General features: G+C 43.0%; 1 protein-coding gene across 1 annotated transcript in view; it reads right to left on the reverse strand.

Annotated features, from left to right (window-relative positions):
* Nucleotides 1-25,285, reverse strand: part of DNAH3 (dynein axonemal heavy chain 3) — a 163,717-nt gene that overhangs the window by 1,546 nt on the left and 136,886 nt on the right. The window contains exons 52-60 of the mRNA XM_049639145.1: nt 22,400-24,541; nt 15,356-15,581; nt 12,725-12,969; nt 11,027-11,143; nt 6,774-6,928; nt 5,784-5,951; nt 4,032-4,174; nt 1,490-1,694; nt 490-627 (exon numbers count right to left, since the gene is read on the reverse strand). Of these exons, the coding sequence (XP_049495102.1) occupies nt 490-627; nt 1,490-1,694; nt 4,032-4,174; nt 5,784-5,951; nt 6,774-6,928; nt 11,027-11,143; nt 12,725-12,969; nt 15,356-15,581; nt 22,400-24,541 (3,539 nt within the window). The remainder of the gene's footprint in view (nt 1-489; nt 628-1,489; nt 1,695-4,031; nt 4,175-5,783; nt 5,952-6,773; nt 6,929-11,026; nt 11,144-12,724; nt 12,970-15,355; nt 15,582-22,399; nt 24,542-25,285) is intronic.

Here is a 25,285-nt window from a genome sequence, read left to right on the forward strand (position 1 = left end):
TGTGAAGATTATCAAGTTCATTCATAAACTAAATTAAGACCTATCAACCAGTCTGCAACCTCTGGACAAGATGATCTTACACTTTTCTCTCCATATATGGACAAAGGTGATACTTGATTATTGGTCATTCCTTTGACTTCACTCCAAGGAAAGCACTACCCAAGACCATTAACATCTTTCCAAATGAAGAGTCCACCATGATGAATAAACAATAGGGAAGCATGCTTTAATTTTTCTTGATATAATGGTGGCAGAGTTTTTCTCTGGAAATATTCCTTATGTATACACAGCAACAAAGCCTTGGGAATTCTCTGATTCTGTCTGGAATAGATTTTGGAGCTATTTTTAAGTCATACTAAATACTTCACTTGTACCATCTCAGAAGCATTTGGGCCTTAACACATCCAAATGTTTGGACTCATTAAAAAACAGGCAACACTGCTTTCTCTGGTTGGTCCCTTGAGCTGGCCTAACCCAAAGTATGTCTACCTCAAACTCAAATCCGATGTGGTCAATGGGGATGGTGTATTTCCGGGCATAATTCTGAGAAACACCGGTCAAAAATGACTGTGTGAAGTAAAATCCAGAGATCCAAAAGACCACAGGGGGCCCGTGGTCAATCCATTCCTGGAGAGTCACAGAAATAAAAATTCAAAATCAACAGCACATCAAAGATAGTTCAAAGGCAGGTAATGTAAATGAGTTCCATTAAGAAAGATGTTTTTTCTCTTTTTTCTCAAAACAGGTAGCCCTCTCGGTTTAGTTTGTATTTTCCCACTTTTTTTCCCCCACTTTTGAAATGAAGGTACAAACATATTTTCTACTTTAAGAAAAGCACAGGTGCAAGCTGGTGTCGGGGTATAATAGACACTGGCAGGGAATGTAATAGTGGAAACTATGTGCCTTGCCTAAACTGAGCAACAGCCACTCATCTCATAATAGTTGCCATGCAGGAATGCAGGCTCATTGTTTCAGCTCTTCCTTTTTTTGCAGGACAAACATCTGGATTGTTATGTGTAATAATTCAATGTTTACATGCTATCTCAAAAGTTTTTAAATTAGGGGCACCTGGGTGGCTCAGTCAGTTAAACATCTGACTCCTGATTTCAGCTCATGTCATGATCTCACAGTCATGGGAACAAGCCCCGCATCAGGCTCTGCACTGAGCATGGAGCCTGCTTGAGATTCTCTCTCCCCCTCTCTCTCTCTGCCCCTTCCCTGCACATACTCACACATGCACACACTCTCTCTCTCTCAAAATAAATAAATAAACTTAAAAAAATTTTTTTTAATTACCAGGCAGCCAAACCAAATATATCTATTAGTCAAATCTGGCCCATGAGCCACTAGTTTGTGACATTTATTCTAGTTCCGACTCCTGCCCTCAATTCTGGCAAGACTGTTTCCAGTAGGTGCTCAATCCATTTCAGAATGTCCTCTCTACCTGAATGCGTGTGCCAGGTGCCCAGCTGCCCTGACTCCCAGGTACCTGGAAGAAGGCCAGGCGGGCCAGCAGGTCAGCCACATAGCCCCCCAGGGGCTTTAGGGATGGGTAGGACTTGGCCATCCACATGGCTGGCACTTTACCCACGATCACGCTACTGAAGACATCCTCCAGCTCTGAGGACATCAGGACCTGTCCTTTGATGGCTCGGCCAAGATCAATGAGGCTTCTGCGAACGACCTTGGTCAGCCTGCAAGAACAAAGGAGCTGGCTCAGCCAGCTTCTCCAGCTTTACCCTACCCAAATACCCTGACTCAGGTCTCCTTTCACTTTTCCCCTCTTTGAAAGGTCAGACAAGTAATATACATTCATGATGGAAAAATTATAAAGATGAGAAAAAAATGAAATCACCTGGTATCTCACCACCTAAAGATAACTTTGATGTTTATCTTTCCAAATTTTTCTATATGTAAACATAAATTATTTTTAATGGTATTAACTATATTACTTTTTTGTAATCTGTTTTTCTCTCTTAGCATATAGGGAGTATCTTTCCAATTCAATAGAGACCTAAATCATCCTTTTTTAATGACTACAAGGTATTTCATTTTATTTAACCATTTCCCTATTGCTGAAACATGTTATTTCTAAGTTTGTTACCACTGTTAACAACATTGCTAGGAACATCCATCCATATCAATCTTTGTGGACACTTATAATGATTTTCCTATGAAAGGTAGAATTTCTAGGTCAAAAGGTAATACAATTTGAAGGGGTTTGATCCATATTGCCAAAGTTCTTTTCATAGATTATGAGTTCCATGCCTGAGAAAAGGCAGCCTGGGAGATGCCAAGATTGCCTGCCTGTCTCTCTGGCCTCTATGTTATGAGGCCTAGCTAAGCCCAGAGGGAATTCACCTGAGAGTGCCAAAGAATATGCCACCAGAAATAACTTGTCATCTCTAGCAATTTTTGGAATCCCAGCCAAGTGGATATGAGAATGATCATATGCAAGAAAGGGATTCCTAGACGTGTAATCACTTAATATTCATATTAAGAGGAATTTAAGGGTCAGAACTTTGGTTCATGTGCTTGGCTGAGGAGTCAAGGGGCAAAGTTACTATCTGAAGGATTATTCCACAGACCTTTGGCTGTTACACCTAAAGACTTACTTGTAAGAGTTTTTCTATTTTTTTTTTTTAACTATGTGCTCTGCTAGTTTCAAGGTTTTAGGAAGTAACATTTGCCTCAGAAGACACAGTAATGATTCCCCTGAACTGGAAACTGAACTGTCACCTAATCATTTTGATATTCTCATACCACATGGTGAACAGGCCAAAAAAAAAGTGATTGGTGAGGATGTGGGGGTGGATTACTCAATGTGATTAATCCTGACCGTCATTGGAAAATAAGATTGCTGTTACCCTGTTCTCTTCTATTACAATGACCAGTGGTAAAGGCTAGTGAAGGCCCCTACAACCACTAAGGAAGAGTTCCTGTGACCTTAGGAGAGGATGGATGGCAGAAGAGCAAAGCCATTAGGCTTGGCATCTGGATGAATGACAACTACATCCCATCATGCAAAGTATCTGACTCACAGCAGTGCTGCTGCATCCTTAGCTCACACCCTATACTTTGCTTCGTTCCCCCATATGGTCAACTGTCTGTTGACTCTAGAGTTGACTCTAATCCTAACACTGAGAAGGCAAGGAATACTTAGATGACATTCTTCCAGTTCTCTAGTACTTCAGAGTTTAGGGATGTCCCTAAAACTAAGCAATGATCAATGAGGCAAAATGGAGACAGTAACAGATGGAGAGCTGGGAGCAGTGAGAACCTTTGACTTGAAGACAGAAGTGATGAATTTTCTCATTTGGTATATATGGTCTTTGAGAACCCTTTCAGTTTTATTTAGAAGTCAAATCAAGATGATCTATTGGGTTCTCTGCTGTAGTAACTAGAGAAGTAAGGAGGGCCAGAGACCCTTAGCTCCATGGCCAGCCCATCACACCCCTTCTCTACCTGTGTGGTAGGGGCAATGGGATAAACTTCTCTCCACCCTTTTCTATATTTGCCCTGATTTCACATATTGGGTAAGTGTATGGGCTCTGGAATCAGACAGCCTGGGTTCAAACTCCATTCTGTCACTGAATTACTGTATGACCTTGTGCAAGTTGTATAACTCTTCTGGGTCTGTTTTCTCACCTTTAAAATGGGGGCAGAGGGATTACTAACTGTTCCTATTTCAAAAGACTATTACATGGCTTGAATGCAAACACATACATGGTGCTTGGAGCTATACCTGGCACTAAAGGCTCAAGAAAAGTGGCTCTGATAATTACTTTTACTATGAGTCTGCTTGGTATTGGTTTTAAGCTGATTTTACAGGTGTACTATCAATGAGTGGAAGAGAATGACACTAGAAAAATTGAGTTAAACTTGGGTCAACACATGCTGGGATCGTCCTATTCACAGCCCTCCCCATAGGTGGGGCAAACCACTTATCAAGTGCACGTGTCAGTTACTGCCCATGAGATCATACCCCTACACTCCCACTCCAAGGATCCAAGTAAGACCATCCAGCCCACCTGTTGAATCTGATGAGCTCCTGCCTTAGGACAGTGTTCATGGATTCCTCATAGACCACAGGGTACAACTTCACAACCACTTCCAGGTCAAAGTCTTTGGGAAGCTTGGAGAGTATGTCCTGAGCCAGCTCCTCAATGACTTCCTTAAAGTACAGACGTAGAGAGGTAAATGAGAAACAAGGCCTGTGCACTGTGGCTTTGTCTGGGTAAACGTGAAGCAGTGAGCATTGGTCTTTTTAATCACAGCCTACAGGACCTTCCTGGGAACTCTCCTACAAAAGCCAATTCTGCCTGGGGGAAAGGAGGTCACTTACCTCTCTACCAGTCTTCTTGAAGGCATCACCTCTTGGCCCAGAAGGTAAAAAAAGCTAAGCAATAAGAGCCCTATTCTTACACCTGAAGCAAGGTTCTGACGGCTGGATAGGTAGCCTCAGGCAGTGCTGAACCCAGCCAAACTCCTCCTAGGAGAGCATCTCCCACAGCTCTCTCAGCCAGCCCCTCATAACCAGCTCATGGTACAGATGGGACTCTTGCTCAGTGCCAGAGTCGAGCAAGAATAGCCCAGGGCAATGGGGTTGGCCAAGTAGGGGAGGGGACAGGCCTAGAGGAGCAAGGAGTAGGACCTGGGTGTGGGAGAGACACACAGCTCTGCCATCCTGTGGATCTGAAAGGCTTGGAACACACACTTCCTTCCCTCTTCTCACAGTGAGGGGAATTTCCATCCCTAAACTGAAACCAAGCAGGCTGCTCTATCTTTATACCTATTATCATTTATGGCACTATGAGCCAAATCAAGAGAAACCCACAGCTGAGAGGGTTTGAACATGGAGTAGCTCAGAAGATGGAGAAGGGAAGGGAAGGATAGGAAAGAAGAGGGTGTGGTGGAGTCAGGAGATGGCAGTCCTGGATCTGGCTCTGCCTTTGAGTAGATGAATGCTTTGAAGCAGGTCTCTTCCTCCCACTGGGCTATTTCACCCCCATCTGTAGACTGAGGATGGTGGACCAGGTCTGTGCCTCATAAAGCATGGACTGCAAGAGGCACCCAAGCTGTTTCTAGGTGTTTCCAGGACATGGAACACATCATGTTGAATCACATGGTGAGAAAGTCATTCTCTTTCCAAGTTTCAGCTGCCTTTCTCTTTTCATTCTTCTCAAGGACAAAGTCTCAGATCAGTGCTAACTGAACGCTCTGTAACACTGGCTGATCCTCCTCTTTTCACAAGCAGCCAGCAGGGCCTCAGCAACATAATCTGAGAAGAACCTAATAACCGTTTAGTTTTCATTTTCTTTTTGTGGCTGTTGTGACTTTATGGAAGTGACACTGGGTTTCCATTTATGGTACTGATGTGCAGAGTTTTTTTAAATATTTTATTTTTTAAGTAATCTCTACACCCAATGTAAGGCTTTAACCCATGACCCCCAGATCAACAGTCACATGATATGCAGTGTTTAAAAGAAATGTTTTTAAGAGATTTTGTTTTAAATATTATGTAAATGTAGTATAGATGACATACGGGTAGAGCAATGACTCCTGAGGGTTATATAGGAGCAGCTGACAATCTGGAAACACTGCTGCTCTTCCAGGTCTGTATTTAAGGACTCTCAGCAGGAAGACCAGAGCACCCATGCCCCACGGAGTCTGCCAAGCCTCCGATCGTCGGCCTTCTAGGTCATCACCCACAATCCTGCATGACCACCAGACGGACAACTGTCTGTGAATGGAATTACATCTCCCACCCAAAGCCCAATTACCTGAGGGGACTTGCCACTCCCTCCTGACTGCCTAGGGAGGGTCAGCAGCACTCCTTGAAACAGCTGGTTGGTTTCCTGGTTGTCCTTGGTGATGTCAGCATTCTCATGGAGGCCAAAGACTTCTGGGTGGGTTGTGATAGGTAGGTTCCTAAGATACTCGATATAGGACTGGAAAGGAAATGTTCAGTTGACACAAACCCAGGTCCTCTGGGGTCCCAGAGATCACTCAGGGCTTAGCTGTACCCAACCCAAGCAAGAATCACATTGGATTGGTAGCACAGGCCACATCTGCCCACCACCCCACACACCAACCACACACACACACACACACACACACACACACACACACGGTGAACACACCCCAAGCTGTTCCTCATACAGTCTTCTGGGGAGTGAGTATGAAGGCAGAAGGACTGAGTATATCCCCCCCCACCCCTAGCTTCTCCCTGCTCCCCCTGCAGTTCTGGCTTTATAGTCAGACTGAACTGGGTTTGGATCCTAGCTCTACTGAAAACTAACTGTGTAACCTTGACCCCCAGTTTCCTTATCTGTAAATGGGAAGATAAGTGAAGTTACAAAGTAATAGGCCTTGGCATATAACAGGTGTTTAATAAAAGAAATCCCTCTTAAAGCTCTTACAGATTTCCTGTTTTCTTCTTCCTGTTCTCATTCTCCCATCCAGTTTTTCTGTCCTTCCCCTTTAGCCACTTTCTGAACCTTTGTTTTCAAGTAGCAATTTGCAACCAGGTTACTACCAAGGCTTCATTTTAACCATCCTTCCCCTTAACTCCCCAAGATGGGCCCCACATTTTGAAAAGATCTTGTCTATCAAATACCCAGTTTTCATTCAATAATAATAATGTCTCTCTTAGAGGCTTTTTGGAATATTGGAAATAACTTATGGTCCCAAGTCAGGAAGCCCAAAGCTACCCCTGGCTCTCCTTGGCTACGCCGCAGCCCCTAGCCACATGGAGACTGCCAACCCCTCACCTGGTAGGAGCCATGAGGAGGAATGTAGTAAGTGTCTCCAGGAGCGAGGGAGTAATGGTCCTGCTCAATTTCCTTACAGTAGAACGTGGACAGAAGGGATAGCAGGAGACGCCTGTCTTTGTCATCAGTCACTCTGCCCCCGTAATTACATTCCCCTGTGGACAACCAACAGGAAGAAGTTGAGCTCAAGGAAGGTCATAATGAACTTGGTCATTAACCTAAAACAGAGGATTCTTCCGGCCAAGAAACTCTGCTTAGATGCAGGGTTGCTGAAACCAATGCTCACATTGGGATGAGATCAGGCCTTTTTGGTATTATGTTTGCCACAAAAATAGTACTTATTCACCACATTAGAAGTTAGGAAGTAAAAATAAACTGAAAGAAAAAACCAATACAATCACCAATAATTCCATCAAAGGTAACTGTGAACATTTAGGCATCTTCTTCACGTGTGTGGTTGTGTGTGTGTGTGTGTGTGTTTGTGTGTGTGTGTGTGTGTACATACATGAAAGGCATTACATAAAGGTGGTTCAGGGCAAGCACTTTGGCATAAGACAGTCCTGGGTTCCAATCCCAGCAGTTTCTCATCTGTCGAGAAGCAGAGATAATTGCAGTACCCATCTTACAAGGTTGCGGTTAATAATGCTTATAAAACATTTAGCACAATATATAGCACACAGAAAGTATTCAATTTATTACAGCTATTACAAATAAATATATTTTTGAAAATTGTGATTATCCCATTCATACTGCTTTAGGATACTCCACCCCCATCATTAATATCATTCTCTGAGACTCAGGTTTCTACACTCAGATTTCTACAAAAATAATTAGGTAATTCTTTGGAAGCCACATCAAATCCATTTCGCCAAGCCCATGACGCATTTTCTAGCTGGTCCAGATTCCATAGTATGTGGGTGCCACCTGGTATTTGGTAGTTAATGGACAACACACTAGTCTTCAAGGAGGAAACACATCTGTGCGTATATGCGTGTGTGGACACACATATGCAGGCTCATTTCCAATTCCAACCATTCCAGGAAGACACAGGTCTACAGACAAGAAACAGGAGGTATGGCCTAAGGTGGGGGCAGGAGGCCTCAGCTTCTCTTGGTCTTGGAGGGGTCTAAATGTGAAGGAGGAGGATATGGGTGGCTCATTAAGGGCAGAGTAAGGGTCTATTTACTTTTTGAGTGATTTGAGCCCTGCAGATGCTGTTTTACCTTAAGCCAGACTATCTAGATTTCTGAGGCTCTCTCTATGGACTTTTCCAGGCGTTTAGCAAAGTTCAGTTTGAACATTACGGTTGGTCTCAGCTATAAACAAGCTTTTGATAGCACTATATTACATATAACAATTAAAAATATAACATCAAAGGCGCAGTGGTTTTCCCTCACTGAAGTCAGCATGGCAGAGCTCGAGGGCACCCAAAAGTGAACCCAAGTAAAGGTAAATCTCAGGCACAGAGTCATAGTGCAAGGTCCTGCCACCACACCCTTATCAGCAAATTTTCCTCCAGGGGATACCCTTGCAGGCTTTGGGTTTTATGTTTGTGAAGAAAGGTGGATTTCTTTATAGCTACTTATAGGTCTATTCTGGTATCAAGAGCACAAGTTCCTATGGGAGCCAGGATGTACTTTTGTCTTTTTTTAATATTTATTTTTAATTTTTTAATTTTTTTAAAGGAGCCCAGCTATTTTTTAAATTTTTTTAATGTTTATTTATTTTTGAGAGCGAGAGAGAGCATGAGCAGAGGTGGGGCAGAGAGAGAGGGAGACACAGAATCTGAAGCAGGCTCCAGGCTCTGAGCTGTCAGCACAGAGCCCCATGCAGGGCTTGAGCCCACCAACTGTGAGATCATGACCTGAGATGAAGTTGGACACTTAACCGAGTGAGCCACCCAGGCACCCCTACTGTTTATTTATTTTTGAGAGGGGGGGTGGAAAGAAAGCACACACTCGAGTGGGGGAGGGGCAGAGAGTAAGGGTGGGGCAGAGAGGGAACGGGGGACACAGGAGCCAAAGTGGGCTCTGTGCTGATAGCAAAGAGCACAATGTGGGGCCTGAACTCATGCACCGTGAGATCATGACCTGAGATGAAGTCAGAAGCTTAACCGACTGAGCCACCCAGGCACCCTTGCCCTTGTCTCCTCTAAGGTCTCTACTCTCCCTGCCAAAGGGCTGGGGGTACCAGATGAATAATGCATTGACTTCGGCCCATTGTATGTGATAACCACTGTTCAAACAAGACCTGTCTCTTTGGTTAGTGTCAGCACAGAGTTCTAATGATCATCCACATCTGGTTTTTCTTTCCTTCCAGGCACATAGGCAAGTTACACTTCTCTGGGTCCCTTGTGGGGGCCAGGTATGGGAGACAACTTCTTGTGCATTTAATTCCTGGCATGAGCCCTTCAGTGCTATTCCTGTGGCAGTGACCACACAAGTATGAGCTGAGACACGGCATCAAAAGTGGGTGGAGCTTCTGTCAGCTGGTAGATAGATAATCACAATGAGCACAGACCCCTGCCATTTCACCCCAGACATGTAGAGTGGCTGAGAAATGGACCTTAGATGTCTTACACCCTTGAGATGTGGGGGTTGTTGATTCTCCTGGCCTAATTAGTCCATGCTGACTGGTCTAGGTGGGAAGTGAGTCTCCTCCAGTGGGCTGACACGGTCAGGGCAGGTTGCTTTATGGGCTCCAGGCAGTCCCATACTAAGACCTTATCCTAGGGCAAGTATGTACTCATTCTGCATTCTGAAGAACAGCCCTGGCATATGCTTCTGCGTGACCTGAAATGAGAGGAAAATGACTCACTTCTTTAGAGAAGTTCTTTCACCAAACTAATATCCACTGAGCTTATGTTGTGCATGTCACTTGGGGTTTCATTTTAGGGGACAGTGTACTGCGTTAAGTAAGGTCTACGTGACCTTTTACAACCGAACTTAATCACTCTGAAGTACGATTTCTCAATCTTAGCAGTATTAACAAGTTGTACTGGATAGTTCTGTGTGGTGAGGGTTGTTCTATGCGTTGTGGGGTGTTCAGCAGCATCCCTGGCCTCTACCCAGTAGCATCTCTATTTAGTGGTGGCAAGCAAAAATGTCTCCAGACATTGCCAAATGTCCCCTGGGGGACAAAACTGCCCTTTGTTGAGAACCACTGCTCTAAGGCCTCAGTCTCATTGACTCTAAAATGGGGTCACTAACATGAAGCTCATAAGGTTACTGTGAAGACTCAAGGTGATGATTGTGTATATATGGAGCATCTGCCACACAATCGGGGAAAGGATCCACACAAACTCCTTAACATATGGAGCTGAGGAAGGAACTTGTATGTAATCTTTAAAAAAAAATTTTTTTGTTAATGTTTTTATTTCTGAGACAGAGACAGAGCATGAGTGGGGGAGGGGCAGAGAGAAAGGGAGACACAGAATCTGAAGCAGGCCCCAGGCTCCACGCTGTTAGCACAAAGCCCGACGAGGGGCTCGAACTCACACACCGCGAGATCATGACCTGAGCCGAAGTCGGACGCTTAACCGACTGAGCCACCCAGGTGCCCCCGTAATATTGAAGACACCAGGGTTTTTCAACTGTGCTGCATTTTGACCTTTCGCCATGGTATTCCACTCGCTTTACCCATCTATATTTTATCTCCTATCTCTGGGCCTACATGATGTGTTCCATGAGGGAAGCAACCAAGTTCTATCCATTTACATTCTTCTATATCATGTACTAGTAAATATCTGAGTGACTAATAAAAGGTCACTGTAGACTGCTTTAATATAAAACAGCAAGTGATGTTTTCACTTTAGGATACCTGTGCTGGGAACATTCTCCTTCTTTTTTCCCACTGCCTACCCTGCTTTCTTCTTCCACTTGTAAAACTTCTATTCATCCCTCATCCTTTATGCCTTCAGGAAGTATTCCATGATTACCCCCTACCCCATCCCTGAGATTTAATCACTGCGTTGCCTTTCATCTTTATAAATGTTTCCCTTGCTGAATTTATGACTGTATTGTCATTTATTTCTTTATATATATTTTTTCCTTTGTGGACTGTGAGCCACTTGAAGGTAGGAATTGTGTCTTCGTTTTTTATAATATCTGTCATGGTGGCCAGCATTAGTAAGAGCTCAATGTTTGTTGAAAGAATGATTGAGTAAATAAATGAATGGAGGTGGAACCAGAAGAGCAGAGGGGTGGAGTAGGATACTGGACATTTATAACTGCAAAGCTTCCTCCCAGAAATACCTGTCAGGTAAGTCAGAGCGTCAAATGGCACCTCCTTGTAGTCGTTCAGAAACATCTGGATCTGCCGCATACTAATCCGCAGGTCAGATTCATTGAATTCATAAGGAATATTCCAGCCTGCACAAAGCATAGAAGAATTAGAGACTTCAGTGCCAAGAGCTCATAATTCCACTCAGACATTGAGCTGTAGAGTTAAGCATCATGTGGAGCAGCAGCCTCTTTCAGCCCCATGAATATCAAGTACCAGGCCAACTATTAGCCTTGACATTTACTGCCAATGTGGGAGTCATTCTGCCTGAGAAAACATCCATTCTAAAATCAATTTTCTTATGGATCTCCCCATTTGTTAAGGTAGATGTTAATATGCTGGGATTTGTGGAATGAGAATAATTCACCCTGGCTGGAATACTGTGGTAATGCACAGGGTTCCAAAAATAACACTAAAGCATAGCTAGAGAGCAATATCTTATGATTAGGCAACAGAACTAAATCAGCTTGGAGAATTCCCCTCCTCATGCTCATGGGAAAAATGGGATGGCCAGCCTTGAAGAAACTATCAAGGGTATTTTCAAGGGTATAATGATAAATGCCCAGAGGGGCTGGAAAAGTGACATAAATATGTGAAGTGGGCACAGTGTAAGACAGCAGAGTTCAGTGGGATGTGTGCTCTGCAGGGACATTTAATCTCCTCCTGAACATTTACATGCAAATAAAAATTTAGCAAAATAAAAAATTCGTGTTCTGGCAAAAAAACCCACAACTGGCCTGTTGGCTCCAAGCCAAACTCTTACATGGATTTTTGGAGATCTGGCATGGGTGGGAGAATAGTGGTGGGAGAATATGGTATATGAAACACAGATGTGGTGGGAGTGTCCAGCCCAGGCTGTGTCATCCCTGTACCCCTCAGTGGAATGGTCAGGTGGTCTGGGAAGCTAACAGGGGCTGTGGGTGGTGGGAGAAGGAAAGGAAGAAGATGCTCAGAGAGAATCACCAAGAGGACAGTTTGCCTCCATATTTAAGCCAAAAGAACAGCTGAAAATACATCGCCTTGGGCCATTTCAAGGCTGTTGAACAAAATCAGAGGTAGCCCAACCTTTAAACCATGTGGATATGGAATCTGTATTTAGCAGTTGGATGTTCTGCTCTAACAACAGCATTAAGTTAAGATAAAGTAGTAAGTTAGGCCATGGACAGGATATGTTAATAATGAAATTTATTTTTAGTTTTTCAAGAAGAAGCACAGGCAAATGTCCCAGTTGTACTTTCTTCATTGTTATGCACATGTTTAGAGAACTACTCAAAATTTCATAAATTACCTGGTGACAACTCCCTGGAAAATGGCCATTGTACCTAAGATAGGCAAATACTCACCAAAGGGAAGGGCTTACAATTTTTTCATTAACATATTACTTCAATAATTAGGAGACCTCTAATTTTGGAGAAACATCTCTTTTCTTGACATTGATAGTGACCTAATTATAGGGTTGTCAAATTTATCAAATAAAAATACAGGACAGTCAGTGAAATTTTAATTTCACTTAAACAAATCATGTTTAGTCTAAGTATGTCCCAAATATTACATGGAATATACTTATACAGCATTTTACTGGCAACCTTATCGGAGTATAAACTTGAACACATACCTGCATTTGTCTGTGATCTGTGCCCCAGCAGCCCAGGTACACTGTCATCACTTACCTAAGGGTCCAAAGTTTCTCCTTTCTTGAACAATGGCGTGGAAGAAACATAGCCCGAACAACAGCTTCTGCCATATGACTGCCTTTGTACAGCTTTGGAAAAACACGGGGTCCGAGATGGGGTCATTGAGATAGGAGCGCAAAAGGTTGGCCCGCAGCCCTTTGGGGGGCTCGTTGGTCATTTTGATCCCATTTTGGAGAATGCTGACTGGAAATTTCTCTGATGGATAGCTGGTTAACCAGAGTCTGGAAGAACAACAGATCTAACTATTTAGAGCAATGCAGTAAGTTATATTAAAAAACGATAACAAAAAATAATAGCCACCATTTATTAAGCACTACTGGATGCCAAACCCCATGATAAGAATTTAATGTATGTCCCTTCCTTGACCCTCTCAGCCACCCTATGTGAAGGGATTAGCTATTCCCTTATACCAGGGAGGAAACGGAGGCATGCAGAGGTCAACTGGACTTTTCAAGGACACACCACTTAGAAGCAACTGAAATGGGATGTGAACTCAGGCTCCTTGACTCCAAAGGCCATCTTAAACACCACACCATATTCCTCCCCTGCAAGACTACCTGAGAATCTACTAGGTCAGTATGATACCTGGCACCCCAGGAGTTGCCAGGAGGGAAGGGAAGAGGCCATAAACAGGTAGATTGAGGTCTGACTTCAGGCTGCAGTTAGGTGATATTTAGCTCATACCATGCAAACCAACACAAGGCTACAACATAGTTTGAAGTAGCTGCCAACTTTTAAAAAAACTGGGACTTTCTTTTAAAATTCTAGATTCCCATCTTCCCTTTAAAATAATGAGAAAATCTGAACACAAGGGGCCTGCATTCCTGCATGGCAATAGTCACTTGGTATTAGGTAGTCACTGCTCTTCTCTAAAGGTCATGCATGGGCCTCTAGTTCACTGCAGTCCCCACCACTCTCCGTTGATGTCCAACACTGAGGCTGACTGCTCATGACGACTGCCACTGTACTGTGGGAACTGGAATATCTCCTGTGGCCAAGTCCTCTTCATTCATATATGTTATTCCTGGCTCCTATAGGCACTTGGGGTAATAACTTTTGTGTTAGGATCATATTACAGAAGACCATAATATCAGCATAAATAATTTTTTGTTCAATGTTCATTGTATCATTGATGGTACTTAATCAAGTCACCATCCCAAACCAAACAGAATTCCTGAAACTAATTGGATTCCTTTAAACTCTTCTATGGATTTTATAGGAGTCTTACATGTATATAATAAACCATGGCCTAATCTGGCTTTGTAAATAAACACCAAACACTTTCCTATTTTCAGGCAAACATGACTAAAATGAAAATAACCAGGGGCACCTGAGTTAAGCATCTGACTTTTGCTCAGGTCATGATCTCATGGCTTGTGAGTTCAAGCCGTGGGTCGGGCTCTGTGCTAATAGCTCAGAGCCCGGAGCCTGCTTTGGATTCTGTGTCTCCCTCTCTCTCTGCCCCTCCCCCACTTGTGCCCTCTCTCTCTCTCTCAAAAATAAACATTAAAAAGAAAGGAAGAAAGGAAGAAAGAAAGAAAGAAAAAAGAAAGAAAGAAAGAAAGAAAGAAAGAAAGAAAGAAAAAAAAAAATAACCAGCAAACTTTGTAGCCTAGAACAGGAGTTGGCAAACCTTTCCTGTAAAAGGTCAAAGAGTAAATTTTTAGGCTCTGCAGGCCATATGGTTTCGGTTAGAACTACTTATATTGTGAAAGCAGTCACAATAGACAGGATATGAATGAGCATGGCTCTATTTCAATAAAACTTTATGGACACTGAAATTTGAATTTCATATAATTTTCATGTGTCATGAAATATTGTTGTTTTGATTTTTTTTCAACCATCTAAAAATGTAAAAACTCTTCTTAGCATATAGGCCATACAAATCAGGTAGCAGGCTGTATTTGAACTACAGCCTGTAGTTCGCTGACCTCTTGCCTGGAATAAGAGAACATTTGAGTTGAAAATGGCTTTGAAGTCTGTCTGGTTCATCTCATCATTTTGTATACGCAAAAATTGAGGCCCAGTTTTGCTAGGCTTTAAAATTCACACAAAAAATAGGTAGCTCTTTCCAGTATTGATTAAAATTCCACAGAGCCCAAGAAATACAGGTTAGAGCAGCATGGACATTGGTGCCTACACTACAGGTGAGATTTCTTCCATGACAATTTTAAAAATCAGATTTACTGACATTTAATCTACTTTCCCAGACACATCTCCTATTATATCCCCCAACAACTTCTCATAGTATATACCCCATATTCATAGAATAACTTCTCAGTGTTTCCTTCATATGCATCTTTGCTTTTATAGATGCTATCCCTTCCAGCTGGAATGTCCTTCCTGCAAAACGATCATCTTTCAAAACCCCAGGCAACTGTCAGGCCTCTAGGCACTCCCCAGCTTTCCCTTCCCTTTTCTGTGCTCCAGGGTTCTTATTCAAACGAGTACAGCAGGTACTGCATGGCATCAACATCATTCATCCATGGTCTGTTTTCTGCTAGATGAGAACTGCGTTTGCTCATCTTTGCACTCCCAGCCACCAGCATGACATCTGGAGCTCAAGATTGGGGCCCGGAAACAGGTAGTGGTGGGGCAGCACCTCACCTGAATCTGATGTTAGTGCTTTCAGGAACAATCACCTCCTCACAGATCTTCTCCAGTGTAGGCATCCAGCTTGTGGCCAGGTGGCAGTTCTGTAATACCACCCAGGTGCCATCTTTGATGGCAGTGTTGATCATTTTGGCAGCAATTGAGCCTTGGCCTTGGCCAAGGGAGATGGTCTGTGTTCTGGTGCCTCCCATGCCAAGATCATCAGCAAACTTCAGCAGGCCTGAGACCAGGAAGAAAAGGGTTTTTTTGAAAGAGGACAGGCCAGCTAAGACCATATTAACAGGGACTATGCAGAAAGAAGGGCTACATCAAAATTCTGGACTCAGAAAGAAACTCACTGGCTTCTGTCAATTACAAAAATAAGCATCTCTATGGGGAAGATTTAGACTTCTTTTAAGAGGATGAATGAAGCTACTATTGATTCCTCTTTTGTTCTGAATACATAGACATTCTTTTTTTTAAGTTTAAAAAAATGTTTATTTATTTTTGAGAGAGGGAGAGAGAGAACATGAGAAGGGGACAGGCAGAGAGAGAGGGAGACACAGAAGCAGGCTCCAGGCTCTGAGCTGTCAGCACAGAGCCCAGCCTGGGGCTTGAGCCCACGAACCACAAGATCATGACCTGAGCCAAAGTCAGATGCTTAACCAACCAACTGAGCCACCCAGGAGCCCCTCTAAGTTTTTTTTTTAAAGTAATCTCTACCCGCAGCATGGAGCTTGAACTCATGACCCCAAGATGAAGAGCCTCATTCTCTTTGAACTGAGCCAGCCAGGTGCCCCAGGCATTCTTTATTTAAAAAAATTACAAACTGAATTATATAATACAAACAATAACAACAACAAAAAAACAGAGTCTGAGAGACAGAATTTCCCAGGTGCCAAAAATGAAGAGGGAACTCAAAACTAAAGAGATGAACACACAACCAAAGAACTAGAAACTGGGTTGTTACAAATGTATTTTACTAGAAAAATAGGCATTTGTACAGTGAAATTTCAAGTAAGTCTCTTTCTCTTCTCTTTTCCTCTGAGGCAGCCAATGTTACAACTTTTTGTGAATCCTTCCAAACATATTTTATGCATTAAATAAATGCATATATACTATTATGTGAACTGCAGAATACTACACTTGCTTCTTTCACTTAGATGTTTTCCACATCAATACAGGCACAGCTCAGAGATATTGTGGGTTTGGTTCCAAACCATCGCAATAAAGTGAATGATGCAATAAAATGAGCAAATGATTTTTTTTGGCCTCCCAGTGCATATAAAAGTTATGTTTACACTACAATATTACCCACTAAGTTTGCAGTAGTATTATGTCTAAGAAACAATGTATGTACCTTAATTTAAAAATATTTTATTCCTAAAAAATGCTATCATCTTAGCTTTCAGTAAGTTACAATCACTGATCACAGATCACCATGAAAAACAATGGAAAAGTTTGAAATATTGCCAAGAATTACCAAAATGTGACCCAGAGACATGAAGTGAGCAAATGTTGTTGGAAAAATGGCACCAATACTCTTCCTGTCATCTTGGAGCCTGTGGCGGCCTGCTGGAAACAGGACTCCTAAAACGACAAATATGTCTGGAAGGCTGTGGTCCAAGGCCAATTTTCTTTGGAACCAGAGGGAGCACACGGCACTTCTTAAAATTGAAGGTGTTTATGCTCAACATGAAACTGAATTCTATCTACGCAAGAGATGTGCTTATGTGTACAAAGCAAAGAACAACACAGTAATTCCTGGTGGCAAACTGAAGAAAACCAGAGTACTCTGGGGAAAAGTAATTCATGCTCATGGAAACAGTGCCATGTTTTGTGCCAAGTTTCAAAGCAACCTTCCTGCTAAGGCCACTGACCACAAAAATCTGTGTGATGCTGTACTCCTTAAGGATTTAAACTTAACTGAGAGGTACCCGGGTTGCTCAAATATTCGACTTTGGCTCAGGTCATGATCTCCCAGTTCGTGAGTTCAAGCCCCACATCAGACTCTCTGCTGTCAGTGCTGAGCCTGCTTCGGATCCTCTGTCTCCCTCTCTCTCTGTCCCTCCCCTGCTAGTGTGCACACATGTGCTTTCTCACTCTCAAAAATAAGTAAATATTCCTAAAAAAAAACTCTCCTTAGTTAGACATTCTGTCATTAAAAAAAATACATACATACATACATAAATGTGTAGATTTGTTCTCTTAAAAAAATAAGAAAACTGGGGCGCCTGGGTGGCTTGGTCGGTTAAGCGTCTGACTTCGGCTCAGGTCATGATCTCACGATCTGTGAGTTTGAGCCCCGCGTCGGGCTCTGTGCTGACAGCTCAGAGCCTGGAGCCTGTTTCAGATTCTGTGTCTCCCTCTCTCTCTGCCCCTCCCCTGTTCATGCTCTGTCTCTCTCTGTCTCAAAAATAAATAAACGTTAAAAAAAAAACAAGAAAACTGGAACTGATAGGTTGCTTGATGCAGGGTTGCCACAAACCTTCAATGTGCAAAACAAACAAACAAACAAACAAAAAAACTGGATCTGCAAAGTGCAGTAAGGTAGAGCACAATAAAACAAGTTATGCCTGTACATACAGAAAAGTCTTATTCTTTTTCATGGTTACATAGCATTTCACGATTGGAATATACCATACTTTATTTAACCAATCTGGACATTGGGTGATTGTGGACACATAACTTTTGCACTCATAAGAAATGGGGGGCTAGAACTGAGACTTTTGTAGACAGTTGGGACCTTCAAAGGGCTGCACCTTTATGTTAAGGTGGCCAGAAATCTGGCTACTGGTCTAGAAGCAATGCAGAAGCTCATTGGTGGAAAAAATAACTCTCTGCTGAGAAAACAAAACACTAAGCCTATGCCACATGTGGATGAAGGGTGTGGGTTTATAGTACCTGTGGGTGGGATTCCCCAACTGAGAAATTTCCCATAAAATTGATATAGAATGGGGGCACCTGGGTGGCTTAGTTGGTTAAGCGCCCGACTGTCCATTTTGGCTCAGGTCATGATCTCATGGTTTTGTGAGTTTGAGCCCCGTGTCAGGCTCTGCACGCGCCTCTGTGAGGTCACGCACTCCGTGTGACAGTGTGGAGCCTGCTTGGGCTTCTCTCTCCCTCTCTGTTTGCCCCACCCTGCTCATGTTGTCTCTGTCTCTCTCAAAATAAATAAATAAACTTAAAAAAATTGATCTAGAGTGGCAACCCCCCCTGGGGCATCAGTGTTTGCATATGCAAAGTCGTTCTGTTAGGGCACTCCTAAAACCCAAGGTATTAGGAGACTCCCACAAAAGAACACAAGATTGCTGATTGTGAACTCACAATAAAAAATTACAAGCTACGTGAGGAAATATATCACTATAAGGGATAGCACATAAAACAATCAGGAGAATTTATACTCCACAGATTATATATGAACTCTGTTATGAGCCCAATTATGTCTCTTTCAAATCCATATGTTGAAGCCCTAATTCCCAGGACCTCAGAATGTGGCTGTATTTGGAGATGGGGTCTTTAAAGAGGTAATTAAGTTAAAATGAGGTCAACAGGGCAGGTCCTAATCCAACAGGACTGGTGTCCTTAAAAGAGGAGGAGACTGGAACAATGACATACTCACAGAGAGAAGACCATATAAAGACATAGGGAGAAGATGACACAGGGAGAAACTGGCCACAAACAAGCCAAGGTCTCAGAAGAAATTAACCCTGCCGATGCCTTGATTTTGGATGTTTAGTTTCCAGAATTGAGAGAAAATAAATCTCTCTTATTTAAACCACTGAGTCTTTGATATTTATTTATAGCAGCCCTAGCAGATTAATATAATTTCTGAAAAAGACCATGAAAGAAATACATCTAAAAATCAATAAAGAAGGACCACAAAGCATAATAAAATTCACAGTCCTACGAAAAAAGAAATACATGGATTTGGAATAAAACAAATAAAACTTCTAGAAATGGAAAGCACTGTCACTGCAGATAAAAACTCAAAGTACTGATTAAAAGCACAGGGTAGAGACAGCCAGAAAGAATTAGTGAGCAGTAAGGTCTGCAATCAATGATCTATCCAGTAGTACTCATATTGTGGTTTCCAAATCCTGTGGCCTGTTTTGAAAGAACTGGAGTTCCTTAAAGAAATGTCTGTACAAGATGAGCCCAGAATACATGTTAATTCTATACGGCAAGGATGCTATATAAAACCACTGGGGTTATGTGAAAACTACTAGGCATGAAGGGGCCCCTACAGGCTAGAGACTGAATGATTTGAAAACCAAAAAGAATAGTAAATAATAAAACACCACCATGTTTGAAACACCCACTATGTTAAAATCTATGCATTCACAATGGCACAAAGAAAATCTTATTGCTTAAGTAACTTCACAGGATACCAGGGCACTAATTTATTAATATGAAGTTTGAGAAATCAAGAGAATGAACCAAGTGTCTATTCTGCTGGTCTTTTTTGAGCTATAGTCAGAGTAAACCAAAGAGTTGACCAAGGAAATTTTTCTTCATAGAGGAGTTCCAGTGAATAAATGCAAACATAGTTGACAGAATTAAAATACCATTTTGTAGCCCTAATGAAATAATGGATCTGGGGATTGATTTTTTTAAGGCCACTAAAATCATCAGGTCAGTTGTTTCCAAAACATACTGGAATTATCTGAAAGACTTCTTTTTTCTTTTTTTAATGATTGTTTATTTTTGAGACAGAGAGAGAGAGGGAGAGAGAGAGCAAGAGAGAGCACGCAAGCAGGGGAAGGGCAGAGAGAGGGAGACACAGAATCTGAAGCAGGCTCCAGGCTCTGAACTATCAGTACAGACCCTGATGCTGGGCTCAAACCCAAGAACCATGAGATCATAATCTGAGCCAAAGTTGGACACTTAACCAACTGAGCCACCCAGGCGCCCCTACCTGAAAAGCTTCTAAAACACAATGCCTGAGCCTCATTGACAAAGATTTTAATTTAATTGGTTGAGGGTGTGGCATGCACATGGAGGTTTTTCTTAATCTGCCCCCTGCCCCTCAAACTAGGTGATTCCATTGTGCAGCCAAGATTGAGAACCATCACATTAGCTGTGAGGCTGATGGGAAACTTTACAAGGGAAGCAGAATGGGAAGGTGGATCACAATGACAGTGCCTGAGTCCACTGATAAAACTTAATCAGAAAGGGAAAGACAATCAGATAGTATATGCTTCCTGGTGTGAGGCACTACAAGGGACACAGTACCCGTGAGGTCTCCTGGGAAGTTATCCAAGTTAAATCTGATCAGGCCTCTAGCACAGACAGACAGGAATATGCAACATATGCCACTGGACACAACTGGCCCATCCTTTGCCAGCACATCATCATTTTACAGACCATACTATGACCTTTCCTCCATTTCTCTTTACCTTTCCTGGTTTACCCTCATTGCTCTAATTTAAATCTGCCACATAAAGGACATAGGGGTTAAAATAAAGCTACTAGAAAGGGACCATGAATTTATCTTTGACAATAACACTGTGGTATGGGAGCGTGGAAAGGGTACTAGTTCGTTTCAGCTCCCTCCTCCGACTTCCTCCCTGGTGCACAGCTGCCAGCTTTCCATCCAGGTCAGGATAAGTGTCAAACACCTCAGGGGTTACAAAAGAATGGCAACCTTGTCATTTGCATTTCTGGTACTTTTCTTCATTCAGCCACAGAGAAAATGAAAGCTTTGAGATCCAGCAGAACAGAAAACAAATCTATTTCTGTCAATAACTCATACCTGTTAATATGCAATAATTGATTTCTGGAAAGATACACAAACCAGTAATAATGGTTACTTCTGGAAGGGTTAGGAGGAAGATATACCTTTCACTCTACACAAGGGTTTCTCAACCTCAGCACTACTGACATTTTGGGCCAAATAATCCTTTGTTGCGGGGGATTGTCCTGTGCACTGCAGGATGTTTAGTAGCGTCCTTGGGCTCAATCTACTGGATGCTAGTAGCACCCCCTACTTGTGACAAAAAAACGTTTCACCACTTTGCCAAATGTCCCTTGAGGGGGCAAAATGGCCCTGGTGAAGCCACAGTCCTATACTTTTCCACATTGATTTTTTTTTTTTTTTTTTTTTTTTTTTACTATATACAGTTATACACAGTATTAGTCATTACACTTTAATTGGGGGCACCTGGGTGGTTCAGCTGGTTGAGCATCTGACTCTTGATTTCTGTTCAGTCATGATCTCACAGTTCATAAGTTTGAGCCCCACTTTGGGCTCCACACTGTCAGTGCAGAACCTGCTTAGGATTCTCTCTCTCCCTCTCTCTCTCTGCCCCTCAACTCACACGCATGCATAGGCACACACTCTCTCACTTTCTATGTTTCTTCTTTTTTAAATGTTTATCTATCTTTTTGAGAGACAGACAGACAGAGCACCAAGTGGGGAGGGGCAGAAAGACAGGGAGAGACAGAATCTGAAGCAGGCTCCAGGCTCTGAGCTGTCAGCACAGAGCCCGACATGGGGCTTGAACTCTCGAACCATGAGACCATGACCTGAGCCAAAGTCGGATGCTTATCTGACTGAGCCACCCAGATGCCCCCTCTCTCTCAAAATAAACCAACATTAAAAAAAACTTTAATTTAAAAATTAAAAGAAAAGAGAAAAGCCTAATTTAGAGAGGCAATAGTATTAGAAAATGATTTAGGACGAAGATGATAAACTACCACCCAGTAGGCTAAATCTAGTCCTGGTCTGGCCCTCACAATTTTTAGGAAAGAATTTGAATGAGTTATCAGGATGTAAAAATGGGTGATTTCTGCATTTCTGATTTCTCTTGAAAAATCAGGTGACCTAGCCTTCCTGGGCTCACATTATCAGATGGCATGGTGCTTCGGGGCTGAAGAGGAGCTGCTTTCTTTAGGTGGGAAAAGAAATTTTCAGTGGCCTCACCCTCACCTTCACCTGTTAACTGTTCACATTTCAAAGCATCTGAGTTTGAGATTCCTGCTGGAAGGGACACGCTGTTGTCATCCATTCATGCATCCTGGGCTATTTATGTTCTTCACACAACATTCTGCCCTTACCTGCCATTGGGTCTGCACCTGGAGACAACACAAAAATCAACGGTGCACAACAACTGGAATCATTGTAGGACTCCTGGAGATCAAAGGTAGGGGCTTCAATGTATACACTGCCCATGTGCTCAGCGATGAACTCCCGAATGGCTGGAACCATTTTGTCAGGCCGCAAACATCGTAGGATTACCATCCTCTCCAATCCCTGAAGGAACTTCCAAGATCCAGGGAATGTCTCCTCATGGGGCCAGGTGGAGTCATAGATAAGCTTCCACTCATCAGCATTTTGTTCTAAATGTTCCATCAGGCCTTTCAGTTTGGGCAATGCCGAGGCACGAACCACTTCCGCCCACGCCTTCTCGGACAGCCATTCAGGAACTGGGTTGGGGAAGGGGTTGTCCAGGGCGACACCTCCAGTTAGAAGGAAATACCAAACCTCCTCATTAATTTGCTTTTTCTCTTTCAAGATGCCGATGGTGAGGAGGAGAGAGAAAAGTAGCTTGTCCTTCTCAAACAGAGAGCGGCAGACATTGTTGTAGATGCTGAGGGTAAAATGTTCCATGATGTACTCAATGCGACGGTCCAGTTCTTCACTTTTATTGCTATGAGCCAGGGAATGCACATAGAGGTTTATGAACCATGTCAGGGAGTACTGGTACATTGGCTCGATGTAGGCCAGGTCAGAGATACAGAAGAAGATGGTGGCAGAATGGACAGCCACTGGCTTGTAGCCCATCCGAGTCTGATCAATCTGTGTTTCTGTCACTGAAGCAATTTTCTGTTTCTCAGATATCTCCTCAGACAGCATTTTGGAGGAGGACAAAACTTTGATGGCAGTCTCATCCTCGAGGATGTTGCCCTCAGACAGGGAGAGGACTTCCAAGATCTTATCTTCAATTTCTTTTAGCTGTTTCTTGTTCTTGGCGCTTTCTACAATCAACTCGTTCTTCTTCTCTTCCAGTTCTGGCTTCTCCTTGGCGGCCACAATGCCAAGGAGCTGATCCTGGAGACCTAAGGGTGTGATCATGAAGTTGAGCAGGCAGACTTTCACAGCAACTTCAGGGAGGTAATGTGGGTTCCTCAAATGGGTTGTGATATATAACTTAAAATCCCTGGAGTATTCAATGATGTTTTCACCCAGCCTCATGTACTCAACCCCTTGCTGCTTAAATGTGGACTTGAGCAAGATGGGTTCAATAAATGCATCCAGCTCCTCTCCAACATTTTCTAGCAGGACGGGGGTGCCAAACTGCAGGGCGTTTTCCAACGTCCTCACATAGCTGGCATCTGAGAATTTGATGACGGAGAGCTTATTTGCTTTCTCCATATTCTTGATCCACTTATTGGCCTGCCCCTGAGGGTCAATCATTAAGGCCCAGCGTCTGGAATTGGACACAATGATGCCATTGTCAATGGAGAAGGAGTCAATGGGCAGCCCAGCAATCTGCCAGGCCCGGATTTTTACAGGATCTCCTAATGTGTTGCTGAGACTGAAGTCACTAGAGCCAGGGATGACCTTGTCCTTACACTGGGCCAACCACTGCTTCTGACACCTTGCCCGATAATCCACTGTAAAGGCCCCCAGGTAAGCCACAGTCCCTGAGGACAATAGCACATCCCCTGTTAGATTGGTATAACGGATCCCCAGCTGCCGGGTGGCTTCTGTCCATCTGTCCTTCTCTCCCCCAAGACCACTGATCAGCTTTTCTGCTCTGATCAGTTTCTGGGAGCAGATCTCAATGTTTTCCTCCAAGGTCCTTTTCTTGGTGTTCATCTCCTCAAAGTCAAGATTCAGGGCCTGGAGGCGGTCTTCCACCAGCTTCAGTTCTGCTCGCTTCTGGTTCAGTTTCTGCATCTGTGCGTCCAGCTTCCCCTCGGCCTCTCTCAGGAGCTCCCGTTTGGGAGCCACCACTTTGGCCACACGATCATACACCTCCATGGCCCTCACCCACTTGCACAGACCTTCGCAGGCAGATGACACATTTTTAATGACAGCTGGCTGGAAATCTGGGTGATCGATGAACCTTTCCCGGATCCGCTTCATGATCGTTGGAGGGATGTTGTCTTTGTCATATGTCTTAAGACTCTCCAAGAATTTCAGATCTCCAAGAATCTTTCTTGAAACTCCCCAGTAATCCTCTATCATTTTACCTATTTGGAACAAGAAATGCATATTGGACTATTATTAAGACATTCTGGCTGAGACTTCAAGATTTGCAATGGCTACTCAAATTTGGGGAAAAAAATCCAAGGTCCTACCAAACATTTTTAGTGCAGGAAAATACTCTGTTTAATAACCATAATGATGGATATATGTCATTATATATTTGTCCAAATCCATAAAATTTACAATACCAAGTGTGAACTCTAATATAAACTATGGACTCAGGGTGTTAATGATGTGTCAAAATAGGTTCATCAATTTTAACAAATGTACCACTCTGTTACAACAACAGGGGATGCTATGCATGTGTGTGGGTTAGGGGTATATGAGAAATCTCTGTACCCTTCTCTCAATTTTGCTGTGACCTTAAAATTGCTCTAAAAATATAAAATCTAAATTAAAAAAAAAAAAGAAAAATCTAAGTTTCTTACCATGGTCCAGGAGGCCCACTGAACTCATCTACCTCATCTTTGAGGCCTTGCTCCTTGGACTTTAGTCAGGCAGAACCTTCTTCAACTCCTCAAAGATCTTAAGTGCTTCCCTACCATAAGCCCTTGACCTAGACTGTAAATAGCATCTGCTGGCTCTCAACCAGACTTCAGTTCAATTGTCACCTTCACTGAGGGGCACCTGGGTGGCTCAATGGGTTAAATGTCAGACTTCAGCTAAGGCCATATCTCACGTTTCATGAGTTCGAGACTCGAATCAGGCTCTGTGCTGACAGCTCAGAG

Source organism: Panthera uncia, chromosome E3 (assembly GCF_023721935.1).
Source record: "Panthera uncia isolate 11264 chromosome E3, Puncia_PCG_1.0, whole genome shotgun sequence".
NCBI lineage: Eukaryota > Metazoa > Chordata > Mammalia > Carnivora > Felidae > Panthera > Panthera uncia.